Genomic DNA, 21,520 nt, shown 5'->3' with positions numbered 1-21,520 from the left:
CTGTTAATTGCCTTAAGTTCTTTGTTTGGTAAAGTTAAGAGTGTTTTGGCATTCTAAAACAGTCATTTTTCATTATAATTTTTTTTTTTGATGAAAATACAATTATGAAAAATACAAAATGACTTTTTTTTTCGAGTCTCAGTAATCTCTCTCTAAGTTAATTTCTTTTATTTAAAAAAAAAAAGATATCAGTTGGTGGCTTAGCCACGACTTTCTAACTGTAAATTATAATTTCCCTCTTTTTAATGGTTATGTGTGATCCTTTTGAAAGTAATAGCTTTTAACAAGAATTAAAGCTAAAGTACCAAACTTTAGAGGGGAAATTATAATTTGGGTTATTTTGTTGATCGCTTAGTCTCCATATACCAATCTTGCAGTAAGCTAGGTTTCCGTAAATAGTTAGTTACTAAGGTTAGCAATCAAAACCATATGCATCAAGGTAAAACAGTCGATTGCCTCGATGAATAACGCATTCTTTTTTAACTCAACACGGTTTAGGTTCTGATCATTTCATTTCCACTTCTATTTAATATAGTTTAAAGTAGTAAAATGGTAAAATCAACTATAATAAGAAAAAAATATATTTGGATAAAGAAAAGAACGTTTGTGGCTTTAATGGTATGTAGCATTCAGTGTTACAAGTATTTTAGTTATTATATTTCATTTCTACGATATTTTATTTTAAATCTCAATCGTTTATTTTCGCACCACTTAAAGAAAAATTAGAATGTCATTACATCTATTCCAAAATTATTATCAAGATGGATGCCTCAAATAATATTTCTTCTTCCATCATATTTGTTGGCAGTGCAACTTGGGTTGGGTTAACTCGAATTTTCTCATGTCCAACCATATTTCAAACTTGACCGAACAGGTTAGAATGAACTACAAACTTGTTCAAACTTGATCATTTACTGGGTTGGGTTGATGTTTTACCCTTCCATATCAACTCAAATTCAACCTGATTTCTACCCCGAATTCACTCATGCATATATAACTCGTCCCATTTCATATTATATAAGCTAGGTACAAGTTTGGGAGGGCTGTACTTGCAGCTTGTTGTTTGGTTTTGATTTGACAATGAATGATGTTGTTTTTACAATTTTATTGAAACTTTGGTATTGTCTTGTAATTATATTTCAATTTCGCATGGTTGAAACGTTAGAAATTTGTCTCCATGCTATTTGGTTTAACTTTTGCATGGATGATAATGTGCAAAAATTGAATTTAAACAATTTTATCAAAATTTGAAAAATCATGTTAAATAATGTGTTACGAAATTAAACTTGATGAAATTGAGCAAACCTAAATCCCATGAAAATAGACCCAATTAAAAACTCAGGTCCGAATAAACTTGCATGAATTCAAACTCAACTTAAGCCTAATTTGAAAATGTTAGGCTAGGATTGGGTTGACCATCTATCCGGTCTAACCCGCCGGAATTACAACCTTAGTATTTGTGCTTCACTTTCATGTTTGAGTCCACATCACATTACCATTGCAAATTCAAAATGGGTACCAACCGCACCCGCATAGGTGGTGGTCAAACCGTTCTTTTACAACTAATCCAACGGCCATCACCCTATATCGACAGAGAAATGTTAGTTGAGGAGACGACACGTGTCCTCATGGTTATGGAAGCGATAAAACGACGTTCAAAAGCGACTGAACATTCACCAGAAGAGAAGAGGTCTTGGATTGGAAAAAGAAGTGATCTGGGCCGTCTATCCCGCCCCGGGGCCCGCAAAATCAACTAAACCAGCGGGAAGTAGTTGTGTTGTGCCCCATTTGGTGGGAAGGAGAAGGCTAGTTTAGTTTACGAATTTGCCCTTAGGACCAGGAGGGAATAACCACGTTGGCATTAGTTTGTTGATGAAAATGAATTTTCACTTGAAAGGAAAAGATGCGAAATGAAAACCAATTTTGACATGATTACCTGAATGAGTTACATTTACTTAATTGGGTGGTTATACCAAATATGAACTTTTCAACTTTTTACTTTACGTAATTCCAAATTTTTGTTTTCTTTAGTGGTTGGAAATTAACATTCATATATTATTTTATATTTTTGTGTTGAACAAACGATATAAGCTAGTATAATGTCGTTCAAATTCGCATTTGACGAGAATTGAACCTAAGAGCATTCTTAGTGAGGGGCTCTATATGGTGCTAGAAAAGTGGTGGATATATCTCATTTTAGAGCTCCGATGAATTTTTGGGGCTTTATAAAAGAATCTCTTCCAATGAGGGATTATATCTTCGGGTATATATATTTATGTAGTAATTTGATTAAGCAATAATTTTTATTTGTGTTAGCTCTTCTTAAGTTGATTTTTGAACGTGCTATCTTAAATTTTTTTTTTTTTTATTTTCTATTTTTTTTATTTTTTATGAACCCTTCAACCAAAAAAGTTCAAATTGTGATAAAGTTAGATTTCTTCACTTATAAATCGTTCGTTGGATTAGATTAGATTCTCTTATCTCAAACTCATCCGTTGAAATAAACAAACCCCCATTTCGCCCTCTGAAATAATTTAATTTTCACGTATAACACAATAATTTACCTAGCACCAATTGGTAAATTAGGATCATACAATTTAAAAAAAAAAATTATTTGAAATTTTCACCCATCAATGCCCATGAACGTTAAATCAATTTGAAAATTTAATTCTTATGAAATTTAAACAATCATTAATTAGCCAAATTGCAAGAAAAATAAGTAAGAAAAAAGAATTAAAGTAATAATAAAAGGAAAGTATAAGTGTATTCGCAAATGGAGAAAGATTGCTAGAATTTTGCTCACATAGGTTGCTACTTTTTTTGTGGGACCCACTATTTTTTGGGGCTAGATGTAGCCTGATTTTATGCTACTCAAGAAAGGAAGTTGTTAGCCTCAGTGGTGGATCTACATGTAGTAGCCTCATGGAGAATAAAGCCCCTATTGGGGATGCTCTAACACATCTCACTTACAAGTGAAGAAGAATACCACTAGGACTAGATAACTTTGTTTGTTAAGTGTAATATGTACATTTTGTATTGTGATGAGGAATAAATTACTTTCTTTGTAAAATGTACTGCTACCGGTGGAAGAAATTATAACGGAGATGATGATGGTGGTGGGGAGTAAGACAAATGACTTAACGATGGAGGCGATGTGCAAGAATATGATGGAGTTACATACTTGAGCCCATTTATCGGCGAAGATGTCTTTACTCATGTCACCCAAGATTAGTGTAGAGAAACGGGTTAGGCATTGGTGCAGTTGGAAGTACTAGGCAGGAAGGTCTAATCAAAATGAAAGATGAAGATTTACTATCAGTGTTATGCATTCTTTATGGTTTAGCTTTTTTTCTTTATGGTATTAGTTTAATTCAATGAGACTTGTGTTGTTTTCATGATGAAAGTTTCAATTATGTTATGTATAATTTATTCATTCTAATGAGATGCTTAATTGTATTAGTTGTCATTACAAAGATTTTTTTCTTCTCACATATCACATACTTATTTTTACATAGTATTTAATCATTAATTCTTAATTCATACATATGACATTCCCTAAAGCATCATTTTAAATTTTCACATTTTTGAGCAATTTTCCATAATTTCCATCGCAGGCAACCAATATTGATTTCTATATGTTCATAAATATTTTCACAAATTTGCAGATCAATATTTTCACCGATACAGATATTTTAAATATTGAAAATAACGAGTTCGCAACCGATTTATTCCCTATATTTTTAGTGTAAATGTATCATTGTTCAAAACTTGGATCAGGACCATTTATAACTAATTTTATCAAATTTGTAATTTGGACAATATAGGCAAACTCTCGAACCCGTCCATGCCTAACCCTAATTTTGTTCGAAATTAAGTATGTCATAAATATAGCAATTAGATCTCAATTTTTTCACCAATTTCATCCCTATCATATAACAAAACGTAAAATACACATACTTTAGTGAGAGTATATTTTCGGAAAGCAAAAAATAAGAAAAATGACGTCTAAAATGAAATGTAGATGAGAAGCCGTCTTGTTAGAACTCACTTGAACTTACACATTCTTATTAAATGCACGCTATATTTATTTATTTTTTCTCTAGAGAAAGCATGCTTGAACCCATTTGGATACAAAATAAAATTTCTAACTATTTATAATTAAAGTACAATGCCTTATGGTCATAAATACTTCCTTATGGTCATAAATACTTCATACATAATCAGTAGTTCCACAAGGTTGGGGAAAGGGGCACTAATCGGAATTAAATGACCAATCCAAGGTTAATATGGTAACTTCATACATAATGTTGAGTTACGCGTTCATGTTGTTAGGCTTTTGGCAGACAGAAGCGAAACAGAGGCCGAGAGCGAGCGAGATAGAGAGAGAAAGCGAGGAGAGAGAGGGAGAGAGGGCCAACGGCGAGGAAGAGAGAGTGCAGAAGGGAAGCGCGAGCGAGAGAGAAAATCAGAGGGAAAATAGTTGCAGAGGATCTTCTGCTTTCTCGTTCGGGGAGGATAAAAGGTCCGCCATTGCTACCCCTCTGCAACAACATTTCCCATGTGAGAGACCTTCTTCCATTTCCTCCTCATACACCAGATACAGTTTTATCACCGTGATTTCCGTACAGTCGGAGCGACATTGTCGTCCTCTTACATGCGTGCTGCTGCAGCTCCGAAATTTGAAAAACCGATAATTTGGGCACACATTGGTGGATTTTCTTCGTACGGTTCCCTCTGAAGAGAAGAATCCATGGTTTTTTCGGCATTGGGTCGTGGCCGTTGTTGAGGGATTCTAGGGTTTTGGGAGCTCGGCCTCGGATCTGAATCTAATCAGATTTTTTGTCCGCAATGGTATCTTTCTCTCATTTTCTTGGTCACCAAGTTTTTGAATTTTCTCTCTATAATAATTTAAATTTTGAACAATTTGCTGCTTTTGCAATTTAATTTCTTAATCCTAGGTCAATGCATTGATGTTTTCTGAATGCGACTTGATTCTCGCTCAGTTAAGCTGAAACTGGCGTTATTTTGTTGCTTCAGTGAGCTAACATGGGGTAGGAACTGTTTGATTATAGTTTATGGCAGTTAAAATTTCGGAAATGTTTGTTAAAATTTCGGAAATGTTTGATTATAGTTTGTTGCTTCAGTGAGCTAACATGGGGTAGGAACTGTTTGAAATTAGCTGTTTTTCTGAGTAGTTTAGTGTAAACTAGGAGAGGAGATAGTCGGGCTAGAAATATTTTACCGAAGGAATGGCTTTTCGCCATGATAACGCTACTAGCTTTTCTCGACATAATTGGCGTAAAAGAGAGCTGCATTGTTGCCATTGCAGGAGTTCGGATTGCATTAACCTACCAGCCATGAAGCAAAGGTTAATGCAAGCGATCAAAAATCTCAGTCATGAAGTAAATGGATGTCTGGCTTGAAACACTAATGCTACTCCCTAGCATGCTTCATGTGTCCTAAGGCAGTGCCTTATTGATTCATTTGGATGGAATATTTATCAATAAGAAAAATAAAATATTGAGTCTCTTTTTACAACATGTTTAGTGGTTCACTCATTCTTACCTTGACAATTGAAAAGATTATGATTCTAAAAGATCTTCTAAAACTGTAAATCCACCTTTTATCCATATGCATGGATGCTATCAATGCTACACCAGAAGTGCATCCAGCATTTAGATTTCCTGGATAAGGCGTGTGATGCTTCCTTCAATTAGAATGCGATTCTTAAGTATCTCAAATGCAATGTATGCTAAACGAGGAACACGTCACAGTTTTGTTGTAGAATCTTATTTTGAGTTCAGAATTATAATTGTATCACAACTGTCTAATCCTTGATTTTCATGTCTGATGTGTATCGATTTCTTGGTGATTTTAAAATTAAAGATCTGGCTTGCTCTTTCTTATGGACGTGCTAATTATTTCATTGTCCACACAGGCTGCCAATGTCAATTTGGCAGTAGGATCTCATGTTTGGGTCGAGGATTCTGAGGAAGCCTGGATTGATGGCGAAGTTGTAGGAGTCAATGATGAAGAGATTGAAATAAACTGTACATCAGGGAAGACGGTCAGTGCTGCTTTTGTTTTCCAAATCCTCTTGAGCCTTGCTTCTGCTTTTGTTAGCTGTATAATAGCTAATATATAACTTAATGTTGAACTTCAGTATGACATTGTTTAGCACCAAAAAAATGTAAATGAAGAAGTATCACATAGAGGACTTAAAAGACCTATCATGTTTGTAGGAAAAATGATACCGAATAATGTTAAAAGCACTTACTAGATTGGTAGAATGTTTTAGGGTCATAATATATCCACTTCAAATCAAATAATGTTCTTTGTTGATTGCATAATGACACAATTTTCATTTGATTGCATGTATTTCCTGTTCCTCAGTTTACGTTTCCTTTGACACAGACAGAGCCATCATATTTATTGCATATATATATATATGCATGAAAACTAGTGACTGATTATCCTTGTGTATTGTTGAATATCATGATCATCTCATCGACTATTTTTTCCCCTTTTGTTGTAGGTTACAGCCAAAGCATCCAGCGTCTACCCACAGGATCCTGAATTTCCTCAATGTGGTGTAGATGATATGACTAAGTTGGCTTATCTGCATGAACCAGGGGTTTTGCAGAATTTAAAAAGTCGATACTGTGTAAACGAAATATATGTGAGTACTACCCAGACATACCCCCACTTTGTTGACCGATTGGTAGATTTGTTTTAGTTTAAATCCTTTTGACCTCAAATATATGTGAATTCCTTAAGGTCATCTATGCCATTTATTTGCCAAAATTGCATTCTCTTCACTTCTCAGCTATGGTTTTTAAACATGGATAATCTATTAACTTTTGGTGCACAGTCAATACTGTGATTGACAATTTCATTTTCAAAGGTATAACTTTGATTGCAGACAGAGCTAAACTCCGTAGTTGTGTTTCCAGACTTATACAGGAAGTATATTGATAGCTGTGAACCCCTTCCGGAGACTACCTCATTTATATGATAATCATATGATGGAACAGTATAAAGGTGTGGCTTTAGGTGAGCTGAGCCCACACCCTTTTGCTATTGCTGATGCTGCCTATAGGTACTTTGTTGAACTTTGCCATTTGCTTCACCTTTTGACTGTGTGGTGCAACTTCAATAAATTTTTATTTATTTTTTAATGCAGACAGATGATTAACGAGGGAATAAGCCAGGCAATTTTGGTCAGTGGGGAAAGTGGAGCCGGGAAAACAGAGAGTACAAAGATGCTTATGCGTTATCTTGCCTATATGGGTGGAAGAGCTGTATCGGAGGGGCGGTCTGTGGAACAGCAAGTCTTGGAGGTAACAAGTTTATGATGTTCTTACGCATCCAGTTGGAACTAGCATTACAGTTCTATTTTTGTTGTCATCTGAGATGTCTATTATTCATGACTTTTCTTTGGGAAGTGACTTGCGCTAGTAAAAAAATCCATTTCTTCACTTATTTTTTATGTTATTATTATTGGCAGTCTAACCCTGTTCTTGAAGCATTTGGTAATGCAAAGACTGTCCGAAACAATAATTCCAGGTGGGAACCTGTTTCCTTTTTCTTCTACCAGGATTACTATTAAAAATTATTTTTTTATAAGTCTGATGGGATGTCTAATCTGATGGGATATCTAATCTTACAGTGGAAGGTTATTATTGAGAGCAGTTTGTATATCTTTCTGTTGTATCTTCTAGTCAATTGGGTTAATTTCCCACTCTGATTGAGCTTAACATAACTGCAGTCGTTTTGGTAAGTTCGTGGAGATTCAGTTTGATCAAACAGGGAGAATCTCAGGAGCTGCCATTAGAACTTATTTATTGGAGCGATCCAGAGTTTGTCAAGTATCTGATCCAGAGAGAAATTACCATTGCTTTTATATGCTCTGTTCTGCACCTCCAGAGGTGAAATGATCTCCTATACACATACAATGTATTCTTCATATGGTCTGGTTCTATAATAGAAAGCCATGATTAATTGTTCTTTGGCTAAAAAGTAAATACTTAGAATTAGAAAAAACCAGAAAATCACTGGATAATATAGATCCTAATTGTATTAACTAAGTTATCCTACTGCTCAGTGCTCACTATTCCAAAATTGATATGGATTTCTAGTTTGTTACTAGCTGTTTGGTGCATTCATGTGAACTTTTTGTTGCTGGTAGTGTCACTCCGAGTCATTTAGAGTGGGAGTTTAGTTCGAAATAATTAAACCTAAGAACAGTTCATTATCAAAATGACATGACTAGTTCTTCATATAAATTTAACATTTGCATGTTTTTTTGTGCCCACATTCAGGATTTTGAGAAGTACAAATTGGGAAATCCAAGAACATTTCATTATTTAAATCAGTCCAACTGCTATGAGCTGGATGGGGTGGACGATTCAGAGGAGTATCTCACAACTAGGAAAGCTATGGATGTGGTTGGGATCAGTTCTGAGGAGCAGGTATGTCACTGGATTGCTTATGAACATTAAATATTCTATCAAATATCTTGACTTTTGTTCTGCTTTTTTTAGGATGGAATATTTCGAGTTGTAGCTGCAATACTTCATTTAGGCAATGTTAACTTTGCAAAGGGGAATGAATCTGATTCTTCTGAACCCAAGGATGATAACTCTCGGTTCCATCTCAAAACTGCTGCTGAACTTTTCATGTTCGTGTCCATTACTTTATATGTTTTTTTTTTTTTGGTAAATATCCACATGTGGTTTTTGATGTTTTCTTAAGTAAATGGCTGAGCTTTTGTCTACAATCTATGTTAGGTGTGATGAGCAATCTCTTGAAGATTCTCTGTGCAAACGTGTGATGGTAACCCGTGATGAGACCATAAAGAAAAGCTTAGATCCAGATTCTGCAGCCATCAGTAGAGATGCATTGGCCAAAATTGTTTATTCAAGATTATTTGATTGGTAGGAATATACTAGTTAGTTCATTGTTCAGCAAAAAATTTTCTGCATTGATATAATCTAGTTCTTAATGTTTTCCTAATGTGGTGAACTAATTGCCCCAGGCTTGTGAACAAGATAAACAACACTATTGGTCAGGATCCTGATTCAAAATATTTGATTGGAGTTCTGGATATTTATGGATTCGAGAGTTTCAAGACAAACAGGTGCTTAACTGGTATGCTTTTATTTCATCGTTTAAAAGGTTAAATTATTGCAGAGGACTGCATCGATTCCTTCTGTTTTTTGGATTGGGATCTTGATCGAGAAAGTTCTCCCTTTGTGGCTGTATGATGCCATTTAAATCCAGAGATTTTTTTTCCTTTACGCCAAAATCCTGAACAATGTTTGAAGTGTTTTATTTGTGCAGTCACATCTGGTTCAGAAAACTTTCAACTGATATTACAGCCTTTGCTTCTAATAATGTTCCAAGTGTTTTATTCGTGCTATCACATCTGGTTCAGAAAGCTTTAAACTGATATCACAGCCTTTTCTTCTATGCGTTATCTACTCATGCAAAAATTAACTGCCTGCACATTTCTGTGACGGCTCTGTTCTTTATCACTTCTTAGGTTGGCCTGGTTGCTTTTTTTATATTCTTGAGTTCACTTCTCGTGTTTAATTTCAAAACCGTTAACTGATGTGCAGCTTCGAGCAATTTTGTATCAATTTGACAAATGAAAAATTGCAGCAGCATTTCAACCAGGTGTGGGAATGGATACATAATAAGTATTCTTTGGTATTCTTGGATCCTCCAGACTACTCTCATTTACTCAATTAAGTGTCAACATTCTGCTTGACAGCATGTGTTCAAGATGGAGCAAGAAGAATATACTAAAGAAGAAATTGATTGGAGTTACATAGAGTTCATCGATAATCAGGATGTTCTTGATCTCATTGAAAAGGTATGCCAGTTTTCAATAATTTTAATTAAGGTCTGCTCATTTCTTTGAATTAAACATATTATTTTATTTGCTTGCAATATCGTGTTTTTTTTATTTCTGATATATGCTTTTATTATTTCAGAAGCCCGGTGGCATCATTGCTCTTCTGGATGAGGCTTGGTATGCACTGGAATATAAAAATTAATACGATACCCCCTCCGTCCTCCTTAGATACCAACTTGTTGACTATTTACTAGGAAGTATTTTGATCTATTTCTTGTGATTTGGTGACAAGCTTATGTTATTCTTTGTAGTATGTTCCCGAGATCAACCCACGAAACATTTTCACAGAAGCTTTATCAAACTTTTAAAGACCATAAACGTTTTAACAAGCCAAAATTGTCGCCTACCGACTTTACCATTTGCCATTATGCCGGTGATGTAAGTTTTGAATTCAACCCTAACCTCTTGTACAAACTGCATCAGACTAATCAAATCCTACCATGGAGAAGTTATCAACTTGCTTGATATTTATGTCGTTGGAAAATTTGGTTTTCAGGTTACTTATCAAACAGAGTTCTTCCTGGATAAGAACAAAGATTATGTTGTTGCAGAGCATCAAGCACTCCTTAGTGCCTCCAAATGCCCTTTTGTTTCAGGCTTGTTCCCTCCTTTACCCGAAGAATCTGCCAAACAATCAAAGTTCTCATCAATAGGTTCTCGATTCAAGGTCCCTTTCTGTTCCAAATTTCTAATTAAGCTTATGCTCAGTGATCAATTAAATTTTGTTTATGTTCATTTTGTTTTTATTCTTTATTGTCTTCTTGAACAGCAACAACTGCAATCATTGCTTGAAACGCTAAGTGCCATTGAGCCTCACTACATACGCTGTGTAAAGCCAAATAATCAACTCAAACCTGCCATATTTGAAAATACCGCTGTTTTACAGCAGCTTTGCTGTGGGGTAAGCATATTGTGTAGTCCCAAAAAGAAAAAAAATCTTACCAGTTACGCCTTGCACAATAATGCAACCTGAATTGTTATGTATCTAATCCCAGGGAGTAATGGAGGCAATTCGGATTAGTTGTGCTGGATATCCAACTAGAAAGACCTTTGGAGAATTTACAAGTCGTTTTAAAATTCTGGCACCTGAGGTTCTAAATGGAAGGTAGTTTCACCAAATTCTCTGAACATCAATTAATCTCTCTCTCTCTATGTATATATGTGTGTGTGTGTGTGTGTATTCTTGATTTCATGCATTTGTAAGTGGGCTATATATATGTATATGTATATTCTTTGCTTTCATGCATCTGTAAGGTAATCTAGACTCTGGGCTTTTCTGTAATGCTTTGATGCATGTTGCTGTCTATTGGTGACCAGAACTTATCCCACAATTCCCAACCTGCATTAATGGACTATCGATCTATCTATTTATCTTTCTGGAACATCATTGATGTCTCCGCCAATTGATCCCATTGACTCCATGTTGTAGTTAACACAATGAAATGAATGTACTGTATGTGCACTACCCATGTAGAACTTCGTGGGTGTCCTGCAACAGTTGATTGCATTGACCGCACAATGAACTAAACATGATTAATGTTCTCTATATTTACTACAAAGATTTATGCAACACTGCTACAACTATGTATCTATGTTGTTGTCTGTTTTTCATTTTTATGGGTGTGTTTTGATGTTGTACAAGAGTAATGGACTACATATGCAGCACAAACTATAACAGTTTTATGGTTGCGGGAAAACAAGTTTTTTGAAAACTATATTGGTATGGAGGAGTTGCAGGGTAAAGTTAGTTTTGAATCATCACTTTGGGCTTCAATATATTTGGAATTTCAACATTTATCTTGTCTAGAAGCTCTCACTAGTTCGAAAACAACTGATCTGTGATACTCTAATATCTTTGGACTTAAGGTCCTGTTTTATGGAGACAATTCTATTGTTTTGTAGGCTAGTTTTCATCGTTGTTTTTTTTAGTGTCAGGATTCCTTCTTCTTGTTTTTATGTTAAACTTCTGTTAACTTTCTTAATTCATTATTTTCAGCGTTGATGAGGTCACTGCATGCAAGAAGCTCTTACAAAAGGTCAACCTCAAGGGATATCAGGTATTTCAAACAGTTCTGTTTCTTTCACACTGTTATCTGGAGCTAAAGTTAGATGTTATCATATTTTTTTAAATGGTTAAATGATTAAGTGGAACTCATTATATTTCCACTCCAGAAGTTGTTTATCTGCATACATTTGCTTAAAATGGATGGCAGTTTTTCTTGTCACGTAAGACTGAGCTACTGCACTACAATTGGAAAATCTACTTTTTCAGGAGTCAAGCTGCTTTGTATCACCGATCATTACATGATCCTGACCTATAATCTTTTGTAGGGTTAACAAAGCCAATATTTCTGATATGTTCCTGTTGCAGGTTGGGAAAACAAAAGTGTTCCTCAGGGCTGGTCAGATGGCAGAACTAGATGCATATAGAAGTGAGTTATTGGGAAGATCGGCTAGCGTTATCCAGAGAAAAGTTCGCTCCTACCTATGTCGCAAAAAATTTGTCTTGTTGCGGTTGTCTGCCATCCAAATCCAAGGCTTATGTAGAGGTAAGCAAGAATTTTCACCTTGTGCTTCTAGGAGATTTGTTGCCTTATAGCCCAAGATCTGTTACTAAAACTTTTGTTTTCTTTGACTGATTGCAGGACAAGTTGCACGCCACCGATATGAAAACATGAGAAGGGAAGCTGCTTCTGTGATTATTCAGAAATATGGTCGCTCTTATCTTTCTAGGAATGGTTATAAAAACTTGTGCTCTTCAGCTGTTTGTATTCAAATTGGTATGCGAGGGTTGGCTGCTCGTAAGGAGCTTAGTTCCAGGAAGAAAACAAGGGCTGCAACAGTGATACAGGTGAAGATTACTTTTCTAATATAGCAATGATTTCTGATATTTTCGGGGTTTCTTCATTTGCTGAATATCTGAATACAATTTCTTTATCTTTTTCTTGTACAATATAAGGAAATGTGTTATAAAAAAGCTTATCAAAACGAATAAATTTTATTGATTTGTTTTGTTTCCCAAATTCATGTGATAGAGAAGAGAAATCTCTATTGAGAGAGAGGCTATCAAAAGAGAAAACCAAATGTACAAGATCCTGATCCGGAAATTTATATTTTAGGTTTTCTTTAGTTATGGCCGGTTGTTGTAGTTCTCTGTTGGTTTTATTTTGTAATCTCTTTTATGCTTTTATTGTTTTACCCATTGATTCAGAATATTATTACAGAGTCATTGCCGGAAACACTTAGCACATGCTCGTTATTTGAGGATGAAGAAAGCAGCTATTTCCATACAATGTGGTTGGAGACGAGTAGTTGCTCGTAGAGAGTTGCGGAAGCTAAAGATGGTGATACCTTCTTTCTTTCTTCTGAATTTTTCAGTGTTTGATTTTCTTCGCTTACTCTTTTGATGCCTTGTCTTACCTTTGTGGGTCTGCTTGTTAATTTCGTTTCCATATGTTGCAATCTGGCGGTATTTTCTCATGGTGTCTTGTGCTTTATAAATTTCTATGTTATTTGTCTTTAACAAGCTTTTGTCTTGCCTATGATCCACTTCCGCAATCTGGTTAAATTTGTTGGTTTTCATTGAAGGGTGAAAATTTTATTTAGTTTAGTAATTTAGCTAGCTTGCTACAAGAGCAGGTAACTGTAGTTTGATCAATGATCATGCTCCGCTGTCAATAATGTTCTCTCTAGCACTTGTGTATGTTTTCTTTTGCCAAGTTCTATTTTTCTACTGTTCAATTCTCAACCTAAAACACCTCAAGATCTTGACTCAGTTTCTATGCTTCTTTGGCCTTGTTCGGAACACAATGGAATTCAAATTTCAGTTCATTTGGTGGTTTGAGTCCACAACTTTGTTATATATACATTTATATTTTGTGTTTGAAATAACAAAGTACTAGAACTCAATTGAAAAGGCTAAAAAACTGGCGATTTCTTTAACAAGAAGAAAAAAAGCTAAACATGTCTGATCTGGTTTTATGGACTTCCTTTATCTTGTGTAAGTGATGGGTTCCACCATCTAGAAGACTCATACTAAAAAATAGTATCAATAAATGAAAATCATGGTCAAGTCTGCTCCATTAAACCAGCCCGATCTGTCTTTGTCTGGTATCATATTTGAAATTTTGTTACAAACCAATGTACAGTGGTTTCAAACAGAGTGTATATGCAAAATGAGCATTATATTTTTTAATTAACTTGTCTTTTTCTGCAGGCTGCTAAGGAAACTGGTGCTCTCCAAGAAGCCAAAAATAAGTTGGAAAAGGAAGTTGAAGAGCTAACCTGGCGCCTGCAACTGGAGAAGCGAATGAGGGTAATGATCCCTATCTTCTCTGTAATATGTTAATGCATAGTATCCTACATAGCTACGTCGACTGCAATCATGTAATCAATATTTGAAGGATATGCCAATCAGCTAAAGTTACCTACCAAAAAAACTATGGTGATATGATTTCCTGGTGAATACTCCAATCTTTTCCACTTGATAAAGTTTTCCTCATGTACGTTCCTTTGAAATGTTTGATCAAAGGTTGTAAGCCTGCAAAAGCATTCTGTATGTAGGCTGAAGAAGAATTGTGTTTTTATGTTTTCTGCTCGGAGTTCTCTATGAAATTTGGTTGATGCAGTAACAACTTTATAGTTAGAAAAAAAAGTACTCTTTGAAAGGATTAGTACTAAACCATCTTTCCAAGTCTAACAATAAAGCTTATTTGGTTCAAATAATAATCATACTGCAAGAGTCTATCAATAACAAATCTATTTTTATACTATCTTCTCCTCTATTTTATTGTCTCTCAGATTAAGTTTTTTATCTTCCTATTCTGTAAACCTCTTATATTTGTTCGCATTTCTACCATCAAAGGCCACCAAAGATCATAGGTTCACCATCTTGTGTACTGTCCTATATCATTGGTTCACCATGTACCTTTGGTTTGAATTGTTATTTATACATCCATTTGGATCCTTCTTGATTAAGGATCTTAGTTTGACAAGAAGCACAAGAGCAATAAATCTATTTTGACTTCTATATATCAAGTCTGAAAAAAATATGGTATATGCATAACAAGAGAGGGATTCTTTAAATGCAGGCTGACATGGAAGAGGCCAAAACAAAGGAAAATGCGAAGTTGCAGTCTGCTTTTAAAGAGATGCAACTCGAATTTCAAGAAACTAAATCCCTGCTTATGAAGGAACGTGAGGCTGCAGCAAAAGCATCAGAGGAGGCAGCAAAAGCGGCTGAGGCTGCAGCAAAAGTAGCTGAACAACTGCCAGTTGTACAGGAGATTTCAGTTGTGGATCAGGAAATAGTCAATAAGCTTACTGCCGAAAATGAGCAGCTTAAGGTAAAGGCACTGAAACTCTCATATGCTTTTTAGTTTTGGTATTTCAGGTATATAAAGTGATTAGTTTGTGATTGCTTTCAAGTACACAATTGTCTGAGGTTTTTTTGCCTTGTTTCTTTTTTCTTAATGATTTTTAGCTCTGATCTTTCAGGCTCTGGTAGATTCACTGGAAAAGAAGATTGATGAAACAGAGAAAAAGTTTGAAGAAACAAGCAGGCTTAGTGAACAGCGGCTCAAGCAGGCTACGGAGGCAGAATCGAAGATAATTGATTTGAAGACTGCCATGCAGAGGTTCTTTCTCGACTTCTGTCACATTGGATTAGGATGCATCACTGATTGTTACTCAGTCAATTAATTGAATAGTTAATTTTTATGCTTAATTGTGCTTTGTTATTCTAATATAGTTTGTTGCCTGTATCATTCCTCAGGCTAGAAGAAAAACTTTCTGACATAGAAACCGAGGACCATATTTTGCGTCAGCAAGCATTAAAGATGTCAGCTTCTATGAAAATGTCAGAGCATTTGGCTGGAGCACCAGCTCAGGTAGGCTTCCCACAAGAATGTTTTTTTTTTTTTTTTTGCATTGGTCCTGCTAAGAACATTTTATTGATTTTTGTTTCTCCCCCTATAATTGCAGCCTTTGGGGAATGGTCATCATGTAAGTGAATAATTTAAATCAAGTCTTGTTTACCATAGCTGTTTATTTGTTGTTCTTTGTACGATCCTAAGGTTTGATTTAATGTAGGAACCACTGAGAACTACACCGTCCAAGAAATTTGGCTCAGAGTCTTTCAGGAGATCCCAAATTGAAAGGCAACATGTATGTATTTGAGAAGCAAGTCATTCTTTCCAATTTTTAGATTTTCTTTTATTTGGTTTTACTCTTATCTATTTTATTTTTTCTTTACTTTTTCTCTTGAAGCTTATTCTGCTTCTGTATTATTCATCTATGTGGTGCAGGAGGGTGTAGATACTCTTATGAAATTAGTTACAGGTAATCTTGGATTCAGTGAAGGAAAGCCAGTTGCAGCAATAACAACATACAAATGTCTTCTGCACTGGAGATTATTTGAAGCGGAAAAAACTAGTGTATTTGACCGACTTATTCAGATAATTGGTTCTGCAATTGAGGTAAATTAATATCCATTATAAATTTTGTCTTACTAATGTATTAGAACTGAACCAGTCATCAAAGCAGATAGGAGGGGGTTAGACCCCTTCACAACTCTGTTGCATTGAACTTTTTTGACAAGACTTCTATGCTAACTGATGAGTGTATTTGATCATGAATTCTAATTTAATGGGGGGGTGCTTTCCCTCAGTGATTTCTTTGGGTTACTATCAATTACTTGAATCTGAATACGAACTGTTGAATTTTGTATAGCACACAGGAAACTCTCTAAAGATGTGTCCACATATTCATGAAGGACCACTATTTATTTAAGTGGATAACCACATATTTATAGTGGTTAACCAAATCAATAAAATAAAAGCTTTTGAAGCTATCAAGAGAAAACAAGATTTGGTTTTTTAAGAAATGCAGGGGTCCAAAGCAATTTGGGACTTTATGCTGCACTGTTTTCAGAACTTGAGTTTGATGACATGTTTCTTTACAGGACCAGGATAACAATGATCATATGGCTTATTGGCTTTCCAATACATCTACATTGTTGTTCTTGCTCCAGCGGAGTTTAAGAACTGCTCCACGAAAGCCTCCTACCCCTACATCTTTATTTGGAAGGATGACCCAAGTAATGAAATCTATTTTATTCATGTATCATTTTGATTTTTTTTTTTTCTGGGTATCTGATTTCTTTCTTCTTGTGCCTGTTGTCATATGATGTTCTTGCTTTGTAGGGCTTCCGATCTTCTTCTGCCAATCTTTCAGTTGGTGCTTCTGATTTAGTACGTCAGGTTGAGGCCAAGTATCCAGCTTTGCTCTTTAAGCAGCAACTTACAGCATATGTAGAAAAGATATATGGAATCGTCCGAGACAATTTGAAGAAGGAATTGTCACTTCATCTTTCTTCTTGCATCCAGGTACAATGAAGTTTGGCATTACACCATTGGAACTTGGCATGAGTTTTTAGCTTAGTTCTTACATTCTTTTAAGTCCTAGGATGGAAAAGTAATTGCTTTCAGCTTTAATTTCTCCTGTTAACTTTTGCTATACTCCTGGGTTCATACCTTCTAGAAGTAGGCATGTGATTTAAATGCTAGTGTGAAGATTACCTCTGGTCATTTTCATAAATTTTTGCCAAGGGCAGGAAATTTTTACCATATGCTATGTTAACACGGATGCCTTCTATACTGGTTTGGTTAGGTTTGTGATTCATTTTGTTGGTGAGAATGCAAGTTAGGTAATGTGTTTGATGTGTCAAAAATTTGGTTGCCAAGAATTAGCTTTGATTGATGAATCATTGTGGTTAAATATGCTAGAGATCTCTTACATGAAACATTTCAGTTTATTATATTTTATGGTATCATTTAATTAAGTCGGGTCACGTGTTTCCTTGATGATTCAGGCACCCAAAACGGCAAAAGGTGGTGTTTCAAAATCACCTGAAGGATCAACTGGGAACAGTCCTCGGGCTAATCCTTGGAATAGCATCATCGCAAATCTTAATGGGTTTCTCACTACATTTAAAGAAAATTGTGTAAGCAATATTCGTGACACTTTTAAGGTGGTTAGTATCCCCTTGCGACATTTTAATCCAATGAATGACCTTCTTTCAGGTGCCTCCAATTATTGTTCAGAAGATATTTACTCAAATGTTCTCATACATCAATGTACAGATTTTTAATAGGTAAGTTACTCTCTTATATTTGTCAATAAATATTACAAAAATTAAATATGACCGGGTTAACTTGTGGCTGATTTATTGCTTGATTCTGCTGCAGCCTTCTTCTTCGTCGAGAGTGCTGCACCTTCAGCAATGGCCAATATGTGAAGAATGGGCTAGCTGAATTGGAGCTATGGTGTAGCCTAGCAAAAGAAGAGGTACTGTTTTAAACTTACCAGCAGTGAAAGGTTAATTTTCAATTTTTTTTTAAGTCCCTACAATCCTCCCTGCCTTCCATCTTGAAAATAGTTTTGGTTGTTCTGTCATTCTTTCTTTTGATCATTTCTGGTTGACGTTTCATCTCATTGCAGTATGCTGCCTCATCATGGGATGAACTCAAATATGTTAGGCAGGCTGTAGGATTCTTGGTACGTTTCTCGGTTGTGTTGCTTCTGATGGTTCTTGTTGGTAGTTATTGTACAATTCACACCAACTGGTATTTAATATTTATACAAAGACTGGAAATATTAATAACCATTTATTCTTTATATCTTTATGCTTTGTTATTAAAAATATAAGGATTATGAAAATAAAAATATTTCTTATTCATCAAGAGGAATATAAGACCAGATAAGGAAGAAATGTGACAATGTTATGAATTTTGTAACTGTTAACATCGTTATACTCAAATACAACAGATGGAGCAATTGTGTTAACTCTAGAGAGTTAAAATTGGCATGGATTTCCCTTTCTTGCTTATCTCCCATCACAGATTTGTATGAAGTGTTTTGCATTGCTTGTCAACTTGTAGGTTGTTCGCATTTGAATTATTCCAAAGTATCCAAACTTTGATTTTTCATTGTGCAAGTAGCAACATTTCTGACACTCATTTATTTAAGGAATGAAGGATTGCTTTTGTCGAATTTTCTCTATATTTTTGAAATTGAAATGTGGAGAAATGTAGTCACCTTATTTCATGATTACGTTTTCCTGTACAAAGATGGTTATTAATTAAATTAATGGGCACGGTACTGAATTCAAATTGGAAATTCATCTGCTAATCTATTTTCATTTGGTTGTTAGCTAGTTCTGAACTGAAGACTTATTTGATCTCTGCAGGTTCTACACCAAAAGTCCAGAATCTCCTATGATGAACTAACAAATGACCTATGCCCTGTAAGTCTCTCTGTGAAACTGGAAGATGAAATGAATTTTTTGTCCGCATCTGGCTGAAGCTGCGGATTCTTGTTAATAGACTTCGGTTCATTTACAAATAAATTTGATTTTCTTGTTTGCACTGTCTCTAGCTCATTTATGCTTCTCTCTTCAGGTCTTGAGTGTTCAACAACTTCATAGAGTATGCACACTATTTTTGGATGATGATTACAACACGCAAAGTGTTTCCCCTGATGTGAGTTGAGAAAACTGAAAATTTGATTGGAAACTGCAAAGCTTAATCATAATAGTCTGACATAGTGAAACTGCTTTCCTTTTGCAGGTCATTTCTAGCATGAACTTTCTAATGACAGATGACTCCAGCAGTGATGATAGCAGCTCCTTCTTGCTGGATGACAATTCCAGGTTAGGAAGTCTCTTTTCTTTGTTTTATTTCCGTTTATGAATGCTGATGTTGGAAACTTCTACTAACCATGCTTTGTGAATGCAGCATTCCTTTTTCAATTGAAGATATATCGAGTTCCATGCAAGACGAGAGCTATTCAGATGTAAAACCTCCCGCAGAACTTTCGGACAATCCAGACTTCCAATTTTTACAGGAGTAAGGCAGTCACTTCCACAATCTTCCTCTTTGTGGTACACGTTTTTGACAAGGATTTAACCGAAGCTTCAATTCTTTCAACTCCTGTAAATCCGCCCCAAATTTTTCGCCACTTCAGGTGCTTTTCTTCATTGTAACTTCCATTGTCCTGGGTGTGGTGTTCTTATTTCCAGTTAGAATTGTAAACTTATACTAGGCTGGTTGGGATAGGTAAAGGGGCAGGATAGGTTTCAGAGTTCGCTTTCATTTTGTAACGGGACATCGAGGGAGCATTCTTTATAGGGATGGTAGCAGGGAAGAACAGTTTGGTGGGAGTGATCTCAAAAGTACTGCTCCTGCCCCGAATCTTCATTTGTAAAAAGTGGTAGAATGTATTACGGTACAAGGTAAATATAGTGGATTTGCCTGATTGCTTTGAACAAAGCCTGTTGCAGACACATCTGTTTGATTGAACTGTTACTGTGGATTTGATGTATGTACAGATCAGTGATGTTCTCTTCGTCCTATGGAGACCAAGGAATATGGTCACTCGTCTTTAAAGTTTGCATCAAGGGTGAAGACTACATGAATGCGCTTTTAGTGTTTTTAATATGAATGCTTGATATCAATTCCAATGATTGATACCATGAATCCTTAGATTTGAAATCAAGTGTTTTAGAGAACGGAACTCATACGGAATCTACAAGTTTTGAATTGTAAACTCATTTTTCAACGTTCTGTTCATATAATGTTTCGTCGCACACTTGTTTAGCTATGCCTTTTGTTCTGTAATTTTTGACATCATTGCTGCATGGAGCATATAATGTTGCCAGTTTTGAGATCACAATGGATAACTAGAGGTGTACAACGGGTCAGGCTAGAACAAGCACTAGCCTAGCAGAGCAATAATACCAAATTTCACAAAATTCACATAAAGAGGATTTCTTGCGGGACACTTTGTAAACGGCTGCGTTTGACAATTACGAACTTCTAAATAACCAAGTCTACTTAGTACTACGGTCTGGTGTTATTTCTTTTAATTTGTAAATGAGATATTTTAAATCTAAATTTAGTAGATGACGAGTTCATACCAATTTGTTTCTCCAACCCCGTTTGTTCAGCCACACTTGGCATCCAACTTGTTTTGGGTAAATCTTAAAAAAGAAGACAAATTTGTGTGTGTTGTAAATATGGATGTCCATTATTTGGTTTGAGTGGATGACATCATGCCCCTGTGAGCAATGTCATCATGCCTGTGTAAGCAATGATGTAATTACCTATTCATTTGCCCATATAATGACAGCCAAGGCCACTAGCAACAAAAAGAAAATTGAAGAGTAAAGAAAAATGGTAAGGATTATCTTTTACTCCTATTATTTCAGATAATGAGAGAAAGTATTACTGCTGCCCCGAAGATGTAAGCACTCTTACTGAACCTTGTAAATATTGTATCTTATTTATTTTATATTCCATTACTCATATTCTCAATTTCACAACAGTGTGGATATGAATGTATTATTTTAAGTTGGATTAATTATTCTTATGGGTTGGTTCACCTATTTAATTATTTAGCTTGGAAGCACATGCTTTGGTAGAATTTCTTCAACAAAAGCAATTTGTTGACCAATTTCTGAACCCTAACTCCAAACCTCATGTGATCACATGTGTCCCCATGTAACTCGCATCAGATTCTCTCCCACAGAGGGAACAAATCTGA

The 21,520-nt window shown here is 35.4% G+C and overlaps 1 protein-coding gene across 1 annotated transcript; it reads left to right on the top strand.

Moving 5' to 3' along the window:
- Positions 1–6,601: 6,601 nt before the first annotated feature.
- Positions 6,602–20,294, top strand: LOC137736635 (myosin-6-like). Its single transcript, XM_068475872.1, has 37 exons — positions 6,602–6,679; positions 6,954–7,099; positions 7,184–7,340; positions 7,508–7,566; positions 7,769–7,928; positions 8,322–8,471; positions 8,544–8,680; positions 8,790–8,936; positions 9,038–9,139; positions 9,621–9,678; positions 9,776–9,877; positions 9,999–10,036; positions 10,171–10,297; positions 10,416–10,586; positions 10,689–10,820; positions 10,915–11,024; positions 11,916–11,976; positions 12,291–12,468; positions 12,565–12,770; positions 13,144–13,263; positions 14,136–14,234; positions 15,010–15,264; positions 15,416–15,555; positions 15,693–15,807; positions 15,902–15,922; positions 16,010–16,084; positions 16,225–16,395; positions 16,881–17,015; positions 17,122–17,304; positions 17,790–17,921; positions 18,001–18,071; positions 18,166–18,265; positions 18,419–18,475; positions 19,167–19,223; positions 19,378–19,458; positions 19,546–19,628; positions 19,714–20,294. The coding sequence occupies exons 1-37, from the start codon at positions 6,602–6,604 to the stop codon at positions 19,826–19,828; spliced, it is 4,329 nt and encodes a 1,442-aa protein (XP_068331973.1). The 3' UTR covers positions 19,829–20,294.
- Positions 20,295–21,520: the final 1,226 nt, after the last annotated feature.

This window comes from Pyrus communis, chromosome 6, assembly GCF_963583255.1.
Source record: "Pyrus communis chromosome 6, drPyrComm1.1, whole genome shotgun sequence".
NCBI classification, from domain to species: Eukaryota; Viridiplantae; Streptophyta; class Magnoliopsida; order Rosales; family Rosaceae; genus Pyrus; species Pyrus communis.
The sequence above is the reverse complement of the archived record's forward strand: the minus strand, read 5'-3'. Positions and strand labels throughout refer to the sequence as shown.

Coding starts and splice junctions, on each gene's coding strand:
- LOC137736635 (XM_068475872.1), top strand. CDS start 6,602: ATGACTAAGTTGGCTTATCTGCATGAACCAGGGGTTTTGCAGAATTTA. Junction 12,771..13,143: donor GGGCTGCAACAGTGATACAG/GTGAAGATTACT, acceptor ATATTATTACAG/AGTCATTGCCGGAAACACTT. Junction 19,224..19,377: donor TAACAAATGACCTATGCCCT/GTAAGTCTCTCT, acceptor TTCTCTCTTCAG/GTCTTGAGTGTTCAACAACT.